The 16,015-nt window shown below is 39.4% G+C and overlaps 1 protein-coding gene across 1 annotated transcript in view; it reads right to left on the reverse strand.

The window, feature by feature from the left end:
• The window catches only part of LOC116961226 (beta-chimaerin-like), a 122,138-nt gene that overhangs the window by 35,430 nt on the left and 70,693 nt on the right, over positions 1-16,015 (reverse strand). Inside the window, exon 3 of the mRNA XM_032991365.2 lies at positions 12,115-12,170. Coding sequence (XP_032847256.2) covers positions 12,115-12,170 — 56 coding nt within the window. The remainder of the gene's footprint in view (positions 1-12,114; positions 12,171-16,015) is intronic.

A 16,015-nucleotide genomic window follows, 5' to 3' on the forward strand; every position in this document is an offset into this window, starting at 1 on the left:
TGACTGAAATTCAGTTGGGATTAGCTTTCCCTTTCCTGCTATAAATGGGCTTGCACACACAAAGTCAGGCAGATCTGCCTAAGAGAATTCTTAACAGCGGAAAGAACAGAAAATCCTCAGTAAGAAAAGTGACTGTTTCCCAGTGGTAGGAGCCCAGAATAATCAGCCTTATTCTAAGGACACATACACTGAGGTTTTCGTCATAGATAATGGCTATGAAGAACACTTTCATCACTTTCTGTATAGCCCTCACAATTTCCTTGTTGAAACAAGGGCCACCTTTCCCAAGTGACCAGTTGCTTTTATCCATCACTCCGACCCATCTCCCTAGACAGTGAGGATGGGGGAGAGATCAGAGAGTTTGAATCATTTAGGATTCTTATGCTAATAGACAAAAACATAGTGTAAAACTGAGGAAAATTATGTAAGGCAAATAATAGTTCTTCACTAGTGAAAATATATTTTACCTTAAAGAGCTCCACAGCTTGCTTTTGCTACAGAGGATCAATTAAATGGGTTCTCTCTCTCCACTAAAAGTAAGTGGCAGCTTTCAATTCAGATGCGAGATGGTAATTTTCTGGCTTAGAAAAAGGTATTATTGCCAGTCTGTAAACCAAAAATGTTGTTGCAGAGCAGGCATTTCTGGCTGTTGTTCCAGAAACCATGGAGAAAACGCTGAAAATTACTACTGAAATTCATAGTTGCATAAATTATGAATCAGCAGTGAATGCCAAAATTGTTTAAAATTAAAGTCAAGTTGACCAGCAAATAAGATGGTGAAACAGCCTAAATCACTACTAATCCAGTACTCTTACAAAGCCAGCAACATTTAATGACACCTAATATTGAAGCATGCTCAGAGAAATGAAACCCAGCACAGCTTTCCTGGCACTCTCCAAAGGCCTTTGGAAGCTCATGTTTGAGAGACTCTGCATACTCCAGCCTCGATTCCCAGCCTGCTAAACCTGATTGCCTCTCCCCACTCCACTCCACAAGAAAAAAAAAAAAAACAAAACAAAACCCAAACAAACCCTGACTTGTACACTTAGTCTAGTTTTACAAGTTTTTTTACAGTGGTACAGCATATTCTTCAAGGTGTGGAGTTAGTTGTACTGGGGTTTGAAGTCAACATTGAAAAGGAAAAGCTTCTTCAAAAAAATACAGCAGCTATCTAAGATAATTCAATATATTACGTTTACATAATTTTGAAGTTTACTGAATTTTAATGCCCTGGGATTTGCGGCTCCTCTTTTGGCCAGGATGGTTTAGCTCTGGCATGACATACTTCTGCTAATGTACAGATTATTGTATTAAAATCCTATACCACTCCGCAAGATAACTCATCACAAAACTACTGGGAATCATGCAGGCAGGAGGTGAGCATGCCCTAATGTGATAGATTTTCATTGCAAGCATTGACATTGAAGCCACACTGCACTGCAGATTTGAAGATACCCTAAAGAATTCTTTCTGCATAAGTACTACCATAGAAATAAGATAACCCTAATTTCAGAAAAAATTAATTTCTCTTCAACTTCATTGCACAAGACATATTTCCTTATTCAGTGGCCAAAGCTGAAATCTATAAATGTTGGGATGAAAATTTAGAAATCTCTCTAGGACAGCAATCTGTCTGTGATTCAGAAAGGCCAGTGTGGCATAACATTGCATAGCTACCTATTTCAACCACTGCCTTAATACATCCATGAAGAGAATATAAAAAGGGAAGGGAAACAGTAAGGTGGGTAGCTGCACTGGCGCTCTGTTCTCTCCAGTACACAGCAAGAGCAGAGAAACAAGATCCAAGAGTTGATAATGTTGGTGTGTTCACTCGGAGCAGGCAGTGAAGCATTTTCCCAAAGGAAGTTTAATCTGATATATTTTCTGTTTGGAACAATCCTAATTATTTTTCAGTAATTCTAGTTGACTAGATAGAAATACATTTTCCAGCTTAGTTTGACATAAAGAAAAATGGGAGAGCTGGAAGATTTTAAGACAATTAAAACCAGACTGTACAGAAAAGGAGTTTATTGTCTGAATTGTTCAGCATTAGGCAGAACTGTCATAAGCCAACTGCAAATTTTAGCCATACAATCAACAACCAAAAAGGATTAAGGAAGATTGTAAGTCCTCATTAAATCCAATGAAGTAAAAAACTATGTTGTGTTTTATTACTTCTGTAATACGATTTTTTGCCTCCAAATTTTTCTTAAAGAAATGTCTACTTAGATCAATTAGTGTGTCTAACTTTCCCTCCAAATAGGACAAATTATTTCACATCAATGACTCTTAAGCAATTTAAATTGGGAGAGCATTCTTTCTGATGGGAAATATTTATCTACATTTTTCACTACCATTTTACCACCTTCTTAACTATTAAATTATCAGGCTCTCTGGCACCAGTGTTCTCAAAGAGAAGCAACTCTTGGTTTTGCGAAAAGTATCTTATCATGAAGCCTGTTGCTAATTTTGCTAGTAGGAGTAGCAGCAATGTAACATCTGTACTCCCCAGCCAAGGACAGGCCAATTATAGACACTCACTATGTACATACGTATGAAAAGATGGTCTTCTCCTCTTAGATTTTCAGTCAATGGCTGTCCTGGGTTTGAGTGAGTGGTGGGGTTTTTGGTAGCAGGGGAGGGGGCTACAGCGGTGGCCCCTGTGAGAAGCTTCTTGAAGCTCCCTTGGCTCCAAGTCAGACCCACCTCTGGCCAAGGCCAAGCCCATTGGCGATGGCGGCTGCGTTTCTGCAATAACATATTTAAGAAGGCGACCTGGGAGGAGGAGTTGGAATTGAGAGGAGATGTTGTGACATCTACATGAACACCAAGGTCAGTGGAAGAATGGAGGAAGCAAGGGGGGTGGGGGGAGGTGTGCCAGAGCAGAGGCCCCCCTGTATCCTGTGGGGAGACGGCAGGGCTGCTCCTCCTGCCACCCATGGAGGTCTATGGCAGAGCAGATGCTGACATGCAGTCTGTGGGGGGACCCCACTCCATCTCAGGTGACTGCAACCAAAGGAGGCCAGGACTCTGTGGGAAGAAGCAGCCCCCACTGTTGTGGCTCGGCACTGGCAGGATTGCAGCATGCAAGGGTGTCTTACGTCGGAGCAGCTTGGGAAGGGCTGCAGCCTGTGGGAGGGACTCAAGTTGGAGAAAGTTGGTGTCCCACACTGGAGCAGCTAAGGGAAATGTTGCGGCCCATGGGAGGGACTCAAGTTAGAGAAAAGTTGTGGAAGACTGTTCCCTGTGAGAGGGGGACCACGATGGAGTAGGGGGAAGAAGTTCCAGAAGTTCCTCCCACATACAAGATGGAAGAAGCAGCAGCACTGACTGCACCCCCCCAATTCCCTGCCCCTGCGCCGCTGGGGGGAGAAGGTAGAGATATCAGGAGCAAAACTGAGCCTGGGAAGAAGGGAGAGGTAGGGAGAGGTGTTTTCAAGATGTGGTAATGCTTCTCACTGTCCTACTCTGTCTGGTAAGTGTTGTTGGTGTTAAGTGTCTGTATTAAATGTATGTTCATGTACTTTGGCTGTGTGATGAGGGAGGAGCAAAGACATTCCTTGGAAAGAAACTAGCAATGCACAAGCCCCCAGAACTTATTCCACCTGCACTGCCCATGTTTCTGAGGCTCTCCAGGAAGGTGACATGAACACTTTTGGAAGTCTGCATCTCCTTTTGTCATTTAGTCACAGGCCACAGGGATTCCAGTGTTGTGGCCACTCAGTGGATGCACATTCAGCCACATGTTAGCAAGGGGCTACAGTGCCTCCAAGAAAGTATCTGGGAGCGAGATATCAAAATCATTCAAAATACCGGAGGGGCAATGACTAGACAGGTCTCTTCATAAAATGATCCTGGCATCATTACAGATCATAAAATGAACACGAATCACTGATGCTGTCTGTTGTAAAAACTACCAAAGCCAGAATGTCATATTGGGGTATAAAAACAAGAGTGCAACCAACAAGGCACCTTAGAGTAATCCTCTCCTTGCAATGTCCACTCAGAAAGCCTCTAAGCTGGAACAGTGAGTGTGGGTTTGGGAAACACATCTCAAGAAAACTGGAGAGAATAACTGGAGTGAGCAGGGATTTAGCAACTGTGAAAGACATGAAAAGAGACTGGCCTAAAGAAAAGAAGACAGAGAGGGGCTGTAACAGACCGGTAGAAAAAAGGCCACTTTCAAGAGGAAATGTAAGAATTTGTTCTCTGTGTGCTTACTAGACATGACAAGACGTAACAGGCTTAAATTGCAAAACAGATGGAGCTTAGATCTTAGAAAAGTGTTAAAAATGATTAAACACTAAATAAATAAGCAGAGGCAGTCATGAAATCTCCAACCTTGAAGGCTTTAAGAAGAGGATATGCAAACACCTCTTCTCGAGACAGGGATGACAACCTCTTGAGTTTCTTCTGGCCCTGACATACAATGATCCAGCCTATTCTTCGTCTCTGCCTGGACTGCTCTCAGGAGACAGGCATTATCAGGGAGCAGACTGAATAAGTTGTATAAATCACCTATGAAACCATAATAATAACACATCTCTGCCCACATCTGTGAGGCTCTCAGGAGAGAAGGCAGCAGGGAGAAGGCAATGGACTGAGTGAACCATTCTAGAAGAGAAAGCCAAACCTTCAAGTGGTAAGTTGGTCATCGCTTACCTAAATAACAAAACTCAGTTTAAATCTACCAACATAGCAAAGCACCAAACTGTATTTGATACCTTCTTCCAAAATATTCTGCAGTAAAATTTACAGTGCTGGGGAGAGTAGCAGTGGAGTTCTTCACTATTAGGAAGAATGTAAAAGGAAAGACAAAAGTGAAGAACACAAAGAATGCTTTTATTAACTGCTCCTCAAAGCCACACAACTTCTCTGCTCTGACGGTGTGCTGTAACCCACGGAGAAGGTAAGATGCATAATGACCCTTTTGCGGAAAGATAACGCACTGCAAAGAAACACAGGAAGCTCAGCAGCTCTGACTCTTACTGTGGCACTTACTGTAGGCTGATTTCCACTCAGTCGAGGTTATTTCTAACATTTTTAAAGACACAGAATTTAAAAAGAATTTGGTTTGCTTGCTTGCTTGCTTGCTTACTTGCTTGTATGAAGCTTTCAAAAGAGCTGCTTTAAGGCATCCTTTATGAGGACATTTTTAACTCGGGTTTGTTTCCTATCTATGACCTTGAGCAAACTGTCCAGCAGCCAATAATCAATATACCAGACAAAACACTATAAACTCCAGAAGGTAATAAAAATCTTCCCCAACACAGACATCTGCTATTGCTGCTATACCAGAATACATTCAGATCTAACAGAAAAGAGCAAGATTGAACAAGAAAAGAAAAAACAACAGTAAAGAAAACAATGTGCTCCTGAACATGAGCTAAAATACATTGAAATAAATCTTAATCAAGAAGGCTGCTGCTAAATAGTCAAGGGAGAAAGGGTCAGGTTCAAACAACTTAAACTGCAAAAGCAGGAGCCATCTGTTTTGTTACGCAACTTCCAATCACACAGTAAGGGCATCATTAAATGTAAGAAGGAGTATCAATGTTACCTTGAGTGCCAGATGAAAATTTTGAATATAGCATTTAAACTGTGCTGCCTTTCTTCAAGAATGATGTGTTGAGTCATTTAAATGGGAAGAAAAATATCCCCAGCAGCAGCAGATAAATGCAGTAAGCCATTATCAGTGCTCTCAATGCTGCTCGCAATTCTGTAACCAGTGAGAAGCACTAAAACGCTCCTATGACGCATGCCACCACAGCCCACAGGACATCTGCACATACCTCTTGGTGTTATGTCACCTACCCTAAAGCATTCCCAACAGCCATGCTTCCTAACCAGCTCACTGCTACTATTTGATGTAAACACGTAGCCCTTCAGCAAGGTGCCTAGTGAATGTGCTTGCGAAGTGCCCAACGAACACGTATAACCAATCTGCTGGAGACTGGTTAGAAACTCGAGTATGGGCTGGAGGCGTGGAAGGAAAATCAGGAAACAACTCATCAGAACTGAGAGTGGATGGGGTAGGTGGGAAATGAGGAGAGGGAGACCTCAGACAAGCCCCTGCGTAGCATCGTGGGGTGAGATGCACTGCCACTTCATCACACGGTGAGAAAATCTCTGCATGGCAACAGGGGAAGGATGAAAGCAAAATCCAAGGAGGAATAATAATAATAATATTAATGCAGGTTATGTCCTGTTGTTGATTTTATGAATACTTCTGCTCTGTCCTTGGGAACCACAAATGTTTCTCTTACGTCAGGCTATCTGCAAAATCTGAACAGCAATAAGGGAGTTTAGATAGTGCTAGCTATTTCTTGAGTCTGGAAAAGTAGAGATCCTATTAGCTTCTCTACAAAATGCTAAGTAGGAGAATATTTATTTCCCAAATAATAAGCAATATGGTAACTTATAGATGCTTTCATTTCAACAAAGCTGAATATTTTGATAGCTAATTATGAGACACGCTATTCATAAAAACATCTCTACCACACACACACACACATTGCTCTTCAGCTTCATGTGCAACCCACAGACTGTGGTTGTGGAGGGCTGTGTCTTTCTTGCTTCTTTTTGTTTCTATCATAAAGACAGGATTATAAAAACACAATTAAAGCAGCAGCATTATTATAAGAATTTGAAGGTATAGGCTCCATTAAGTCTTATATGTACAAACATTTTCATTAATGAAAATAGGTTTCAGAACAATTCTGCTCATTTTCGCTTAATTGCTGGTTAATGGGGTCTCTTGGTGTGTCACTGTGTGTGTTCTGAGGTTTCTTTCTAAGAAAAAGATAATATAATATTCTGGATTATCTTAGATAAGCTCTCAGGACTGACACCTTCTCATAGTAGTGTCTGACTTTTTGCAGTAGAGTGATTTGAACAAGTGCCATGAAAATTCCCATTTACTCCCATTATTTACCACCAGTTTTATGGCCAATTTCAATGCCCATTACAGCTCTCTAGTACTTTACCACAGTATAGACATTGTTCCTAGAAAGATGAGAGCAGAGGGAAAGAGGAAATATTGAGCTTGTAAAGGTCACTAAGTGAGCGGAATAAGGGAATTCATGGAAGACTTACTGCAATGATTAAATACTTATTATCCAGTCAGATATACACTGCAAACATCTTACTAATGCTTGATTTTAACAGCCTTGCTCAAGCTTATCTAATGACAAGCTTTTTCTTATGTACAAATATAAAACATTTTTCTACCTGAAAGAAGGACTGACAAAAGTAACCAGCATTTTTAAAGCACTTTTCAATATTGTTACTGTTTAAGTGATATTCTAATCATTGCATTGTTTTTAGCTTGAATCCTGTGCTTCAGAAGGAACTTTGAGGACAACTGAGTAAAGAATAATTTGCAGTGGTTCAGTTTTGGACATGTGCAATGATCCTGTATATTCTCTGCTAGAAATGTACAAAATGGCAGTATCATTGTAAGCCTGCTGGTGACCATTTCAACAGTTAAGCTCTATGAAATGCCACTATCTATACAGCTGTTTTGATAAATCTGGGTAATGGATACCCAGAGGGTCAAAACAGTTCCTGACCCTTCGGATGGTTAGAGTGAAAGGCTCTCAGTGGTACAGTCTGAATCTGCCATCACTATTTTAGTCTCTTACAGTCACTTAAGCAAAAAGAAAAAGAGATTTTTTTTTTTTTTTGGACAAAAGTCTCCCTTTTGTAATCATATTTGCTTTTAATCAAGAAACCATCATTTTGATGCCTTTAAAGGCAGAGATAATAATTTCCTACCACTTCTGACACAACCTATTTGGAATTCAGAATGATGAGGAAGGCAATTAACTGACATTTTTCTACATAATGATATAAGTTAGGGCTCTAAGGCTTTGTCTACACTAGGGAAATTTAGACAAGTTTCTCACTGTTGCTGACACTGGCTTGGCCAAGGCACTGTTAGGAATATACAAGGTCTAATGCAGACAAACTCTCCGGCCTCAAAAACTGCTGTCACCAATTAAGGATTTCTTGGAAAAGAATAGGAATAACATTCACAGGTATGAATACCTCTACACAAGTAATCCAAAAACTCATGGGTAAGACTCACTCCTCTTTAAAGGAATTTATAACAAACCTATTGCTTAACAAAGCATTTCCAAATGAATGTCACCATCTTGCTTTAATTCTTTACTTTGTGAAAGCCTCCATTTCTTTAAAAGATATTTTAATTTTGATTAGTCTACTTCTGAAATATTTCTTAAAATTAAGAATTCTTTAAAATGTTACTTTTGAATAAAACAAGGAATTTGAATACTTGAATGATTTTCTGAGCATGTAATTTTTTATCAGCATTTCTGTAGAATAAACCTGAAAAGATGTTTTATAGTATGAGTTCCTCACAACACAAATCTGGTTCTTTGGTGCCTACCGTCACACTTGCACAATATTTAAAAGCTACTCCTCCAGCTGAATGGTGCTTTTAAATGAAACGTTTTCTATTTAAAAAATAAATCATTAAAACGTTGCTGGAAGGAATATGGTTACAAATGAGGATATTGGCAGAAATCCAGTGTTATTGGGAAGGTATGATATTCACACTAGTCCCACTGCCAGTGGTGATTAATTAAAAGCCATTAGATACCTGAAGCCCTAACAGTTCATTCAATATGATTCCCATTGCAGGAATGACCTGCTTTCACTGACAAGATATTTATGCAGGCAAAAAAAAAAAAAAAAAAAAAAAGGAAAATCATGACAGCAAAGCTCAAAGACACAAAGATATAAATGTTCACATTTTATTTACAGTCCTAGCTTTTAGTCTGGTGGTTTGCCTATAGGGAGAGGTGATTTCTGTTTCCAGAGCATAGTTAATCAAGAAATCCTCACAAATCAGATAGCAGGACTGCAGAGATATTTGGCTAAACCCCCTGTGACTATGGATTACAGAGAGGTAATGGAAGAGCAAATGAATGCGGAGAATGTGGAAGATGGCAATGGAAAAGATGGAGGAACAACGAAAATGCCAAGTGGTGAGAGCAAAAAAACCAACTCCAACTCTTGACAAGTTTATCTGTTGGTGTTACAGATTTTGCTTGCAGCAGATCCTTCAATTTCCCTGTGAACAGTGCAGAACTTGGCAATTATGAATGAAAGACATCTTCCCATAAGCACGAAGGATTTAAAATTATCTGCAATTTTTACATTTGTCTGAAGCAGTCTGAGTCCTAAATTATACAAGAGAACGCCATCAACCAAGACCAGTTCCTATGATGTGCACACAGAGAGATAATTCTTTTGCCCGTCAGTCACACATCCTGCTGACACTGGCTCTCCAGGTGTTGGATGAGCATCACGCTGCATACTAACTATCGTATTGCAAATTAATATACATAACATACATAACACAAAAACAGATTTTGAGATCTATGTAACTGACAGAAATTTAGGATTAATAAGACACCATCTTTAGTGAGGCAAGCCTATGCAATCATCAGGTTACACTGAAGTCGAACTAGAATCAAGAAAAACAACCCCAAAACACCCAACTTACAGACTGTGTGCTAAGGAAAAGCTAATAGGGGCCACAGAAACACAGGGCTGAATTTTCTCTCTAAAATAATCTGTGATGCTCTATAAAACCAGTATGTAGTTCCACTTTGTATAAAACTGGTAATATGAACCACAAGGAGCAATCTAGGTATCAGGATACCCCACTTACCCCCACCTCCCCAACTATTTGTAAAAATAAAGCACATCATCAGTGCAGTAGAGTATTTTGGCTCTTGTATCAGAAAATCTGTGTTTCTAGCAATCAGGTTGTGAACACATGCCATTGAGATACACAAAAATTCAAAATCCAAGTAACAAGAAGTCAACCAAAGACTACATTTGAGGGAGTTCATACTGCTCTATACACCTATCGCTAAATAAAGTCTCTTATTTTCAGCTGTTTATCTAAATTTCAAAAAATCAAAAGAAATCAAAATTGGATTCTCTTCAGTCCATGAAGTGAGCCACTAAAAATGGTTCATTAGTCAGAACTAAACCCAGATTATGTGAATCAGACATTCTTTATTTATTTTGTTAGGTAATGGTTTGCCAATTACATATTCATTTGTTAATCTAATATGATCTTAGCTTCTTTCTGCAAATCTTTAGAAGTGACCTGAATGGGCACTAAATATGTATAGCCTTTAAACACTGGGCAAAGGGAGCAAAGGATAACTTCAGTTATACATAACACGCTCTTGAGTCTAAGGAAGCAAGTTCAATACAGCACACTGGTGAAGAGCTCACAGCTGCACATTTACTTCACTTGTGTAGATAAGCTTGTTTCCAGAACAAGAATACAATTACTACTCTACTTTAAAAGCACATTTTACCTTGATGCAAATTTTCACTCATGGAAGCAAACTAAAAAAATGTTTTAATTTGAGTTATCATAATAAATTTTGGATTGAACTTATTCAGACTAAGTCACCTGTATCCCCACAAAGATGAGTTCAAATTGTAGACAAAGGTTCCTAAGTATTCGATGTTTATTAATCAGATTCTTCTCAAGATAAGTTCTTCCTCAAAGTAGTTCCAGTATGAAATAGATAAATAAATATTAGATAAACTATTACCTTACACAAAGTGAGAACCTCCTCTAAGGCCACACTGGAGGTAAATAAATCACTTAACTATTTTCAACCATACCACTAGTAGTTTAATACCTGTTATTTTGATACTCATTTAGTAAAAAACTTAATGTCCTCTCCTTTAGAGAATACCAGCCACAGAGACCTCCCTGTCATTTGTTTTGCGTGAAAATTTCAGAGAGGAAGGTCTTGTTAAAACCCTGCAGCACACGTGCACTTAAGTCCCACAGGGCTACAGCATGCTCCTTCTCTCTAAGCCTTGCCTTTGGCAGGGAGGAAGGACGACACAAGGGTTCACCCACTCTGGTGTTGTGCTTGCCCCTCCTAGCGTCCTGCAGATATGTCTTGGGACCATCCCAAACTGACAGGGCTTGAAGACTTCCAGTCTGAGGCTAAGACCCGGCTCTCCCTGCCCTGAAACAACCGGTAGATCTCACTTGTGAGAAAAATGCATTGGTTTTTAGTTAAAGCACTGGGCAGACTCAGGAAAAGTGGATTCAACTCCTGGCTTCACAAGGGAACTTCTTCATGACCCTGGACAACCACCTGTGCCTAGGTACAAAACCTCCTGCCCCATGCAAACCTCTTCCCAGAGTGTATCTGTTAATATTTGACAGACGCTGTGCCAGGGCTCTGCTTCAATGTGTATATAGTGTGGGAAGCAGGTCAGAGCTCAGGGTGATGTTTGAGAGTAGAGATACACATCATGCCGACGAACTGCAGTCTCTATCTTCTTTCACATCATCTTTTATACCTTGTGCAATCACTTCATGCATTTAGTACTTCTGTTACTAGTATTACATGTCTATTTGAACAAAATTTGTCCCTGACATTAGAGAAGATAAAGCTATCACAGCTTTATTGATTGAGCAGAGACATCTACATACGTTATTCATCATTATTATGCCATGCAGGTTGAGAAACTGACATATTTAACTCTGTAGAAACGGAGAAATATAGAGAAAGAAAACAAGGAGACAAGATGACTCAGCCAAACCTGTAGACCTGTAGATTTCTAAATATCCTATAATCTGTAAAGCTTCTGTGGCAGAACCAATCTCTCCAGCTATCACTTCAGTATTTTAACCTGAACATAATCTTTGGCAGAATGCATTCAACAAGCTGAAGCTACGTGTATCATATTGAAACATATCAAGCAGATGTTAATATGCAGATACAGGAAGAAAATACACCTTCATTTTGACAAGGAAACAAAAAGCTGTAGGTAGTATACAGAAAAGCACACTAAGCAATGATTAATGAGCATCTGTCTAATGAAGGGGCTTCTAGTGGTAGAATGAGGCCTCCATGCCTAATTAGCAAATATTAATCTACTTTAATTAATCAACCTTAAGAAAAATGATTATATAGAATGATGGCTTAGAAAAATTAAAGCAAATACTACCTGCAGACTGTACAAAAGATTTCTTGGTAATCATATGCTGCTGACAATTAATCAGATTTAACAAGGTAGAACAAAAGAAGAACTGACCTCCCGAGGACAGATGATTCTCTTGGGACGTGGTGCCTCTTGTTGCAACTGATACACTGTCAAACACAAAAATGTACAGATCATTAGAAGATGGCAACACGCAGAAACTTTTATTCAGGTAAGTCTTTCTACCCAAAGGCTGCAGAGAAAAATGTAAATGTAAAGAAAAGGACAGCAAAAATAGGTATTTCAGTGCATCTAAATAATTTATATGAAAATTGGTTGTTGACCTACCAATTAACTGAAGTGATCATTGGTTTAACTTTCATAAGTATTATTTCCTTTTGTACTTGTTATTACATTTCTATGCCTGGGAAGATTAGCTAGAAAGGTTTATTAGATGTATCTCGGGATAAAATTTCATTTTTGCATATACCATGCTGTAACAACTCAGGAACAGTTTGCTTACCAGTAACACCAGTGGTTTTTTGGATAGGCCATAAAAAAGTTCAGCATGTCTGAAAGGGTTCACCACAATCTCATCATTTATTTCAAGATTTGCTGGCAATTACTGATGAGCAAGCAAACATTCCTTTCAGAGCAATTACGCCCTATTCAAATGGCCCTGGATCAATTTTGCGAATCTTCTGAGGGCTGGAGGAGAGACCTGAGGCTAGGGGTAGTCGCTGAACCCTGGGCCCCAGCCTCTCCACTGCACTTATTTAATGAGATCCCCTCCTTCCTTTCCACTCAAGAGTCATGAGAAGAAGCTGACATGCAATGACAGTAATCAATTCCAGCGCAGACAGACTGTCTCTCTGTAACTGCAGCAAAAATCCCAGAGGTTTGGACTGTCTCCCTCGAGAAAGGCCTTCTGTATGCTGACCTTCTTGTATTCTGAAAGATCACGTTGCGCCTATGAATTTTTTTAAAAGACCGAGATTCTAGGACAGGGCTCTTCATAATGCTTGTGAAGCTCAGAATTATGCTTCTCTTTAAACAGGGCTAGGAGTGATGAAATCTGAGATGTGGGGAAGACCTTGGCTTGCACCTGAGTTTGTCATTCGGGTAATGTGAAAACTTTGGGGGCTTCTGTTCTCTGCTAATGTCAAAGTGGAGAAAATCACAGCCTCTCCTTTTCCCAACCCAACCTTCATCCCTGGTTCCTCGGAGGGGCACAGAAAGAGAGTTCATGATTCCCTACCAGTTTTAATGCATATGGATGTGATCCAGCTCTGAACTTGTACTAAGGCTTTGGATTTAACCTACATCATGCAGCACTGCCCGATCTCCCACTACTTTTGCACAAGACACATGATAACTTGTGGTCTTTCCTACCTCTTGCAATTGTCTGACTAAGATTCAGTCTTCCTTTTACTCTTTTGTGATCAAATGAACGGTGTAGCCAAAAGAATTGCCAAGCAAAGCATGAAAATTTGGCTTCAGAAATCACAGATAGGTTTTTAAAACATTGATTGTTCTGGAGCCCAATATCATGATTTTAGAGTCCATTTCTGAATGTCTGAAATCAGCATAACCACTGATTAAGCAAGTTACTGATGCTTAATACTAAACATATCCAAGAGGAAAATAGTAACCTTTTTCTTCCCCCACATTTCCAGTATAGAGAAGGAACTCTAAGTATTCAAAATATTGCAAGAATATGATTGCTTCACATTTAAAGTAAAAAATCGATTTCCCCAATTTATTAGTTTCAATTTTAATTGAAAAAATCACACTTCATAAAAATCCTATTTTTCAATAATCAAACCTGTTAAATATTAACTGACACAGCAAATTAAACTAGTAGAGTTGTTTCTAAGATAACCTTGATAGCTGTGGTGCAAAACAAGTTGGTCTGAAGAACACAGAGGAAGCCCATCTCGTGTTGTGCTGCATTTATAGGAAATGAGAAAAGCAAAGAGCTCTCTGAAATGACCAAAAGGATCTCTGAGGCTGATAGCACTAGAGAACCAAGGGTGGGAAGAAGAGTCAGCATTTCACAAACCAAAGGAAGGAATGATTAACAGGAGAAGACAGATATATTAAAGGTTTGAAAGCAAGCACAAAAAAACTGGATGCTGATAGGATGCAGTGGGATGAATCAGTGCAGGGATTCATGATAAACACAAGGAAGAAAAGTCATCTTAACAACTGTATTTTGAGTAGACTGGAAAAGGTTGCTGTCATTCTCAGAGAGGCATGGGTGATTAATCTGAACAGTAATTTGAACTGAGAAAGACATGTGATTTCTAAATAAATCAGAGGAAAATGTAGAAAGATTATTACTATGCAAACAAACAACAGCAACAACAACAACAATAACAACAGCAACAACAACAATAACAATAATAATAATAATAACAACAACAACAACAACAACAGTAATACATTATATGCTGCCTTAGATGTGCAGGATGAGAAAATGTCCCCACATAACAAGCATGGTTGAGATAGCGAATGGTGGTGATCACAGAAAGCATCATGAATGGGAAATGGTTTCCTGGGAAAGATAAAGAATTCAGATGTGGCCATATTAGTTTTAAATTGAAAGGCATTAAACTGACAGAAAGACAACCCTGTGGAACTACTGGAGAGAGATGCAGAACCATCAGATGGAGGGAGGAAAGACAGATCAGGAATAGAAAGAAAGGACTGAGAACCACCAGTGGCATTGTGGTAAGGGATGCCAAGCAGTTCAACAGGAGACAAACAACAGAGAAGAGCCAGACAGGCCCAGAGCTGCCAAGGATACCCTGAAAAGACACGCAACGAGGCGAGGGTGGAGGAGGTAAAACAACAGCAAAAGTTCAGTTAAGTGAAAAACTGGGAAAAGGCAGTATCTCACAGACTAACATACTAAGCAGCTAAGCAAGTGTGACCCTACCAAAAGCTCTCTTCTTCTCTAGAAAGGTTCTCTCCTGTTTCTGCTTCAAATGATTCCTGTATGAAAGCCTGCTAATGGGCTATGAATACAAGTGCAATACTATGGCTAAGGTGACTTGAGAAAAATGTGCTCTACAGCTAAGTTCCAATGAGTGTAGACACCTCATTAAGTGACCTAATTTTCAAAAGTGCTGAACATCCCGCAGCTCTGCCTGATTTCATTACATACTTTTTCCAAAGTGCTGGGCACTCGCACTCTGCCTAACATTGCCGAGACCCGAGCAGAGTCCATGGGATGGTCAGAAGTTTGGGAAGCACATGCCCCTCACTTACTTGCTCGAACAACAAAACAAGACTTTCTGCTTCATTTTCCCTCCTCCACCTCTGAAAATCCTAAAACAGATCCAATGTATAAGGATATGGCTAACTGAAATGATAGAAAAACACACTTATTTAATACAGTGGTAAGCAGTGACTGACATCTGACCCAGTCTCTTCCAGCATTTAGAACTGACAGGCAGGTTAGAGACAAACCCACTGTGATCGTTAAAAAGATGACACTTGAACATAATGATGCATTATTTTAGCCCTGAGAAAATTAACCTTACAAAATGTCAACTGCATGCAAAAAGAAAATGTATTATTACTTGCTTAGAGAACAGCATTAGACTGGGAGTATCTTTTTGTTCAGCATCAGATGTAAATGAAACGCATAGTAATAATGCACCAAAATGCAGCACTGCAATAGAAAAAAGCAGTAGCTTTCAGTTGGCCCTTTAACATCTTTATCAGTTTCATAATTCAGATAGTTTGTCAGTATTCATAGTATCATAATCACCTGGGAACTTATAAAGTTAACAAAACTTTAATTTATTATTTAATTTCTAGGGGAACATTTCTTTGAGATGTAAAGTAACTAGTTAGACTATATCTCTCCTGTTCCTGCTAAAGGACGAGTGTTGTCTCATGGGATGACTAGGGGAAATTCTACAATATGTTTTAAAAAAACCTGTCTAATTCCAAAATCTGATCTGTCTAAGAAACAAAGAGATGGCATGCAAAAATCAACACTTAC

The sequence above is a fragment of the Tyto alba genome, unplaced genomic scaffold (assembly GCF_018691265.1).
Source record: "Tyto alba isolate M040663 unplaced genomic scaffold, T.alba_DEE_v4.0 Super-Scaffold_38, whole genome shotgun sequence".
Lineage (NCBI taxonomy): Eukaryota > Metazoa > Chordata > Aves > Strigiformes > Tytonidae > Tyto > Tyto alba.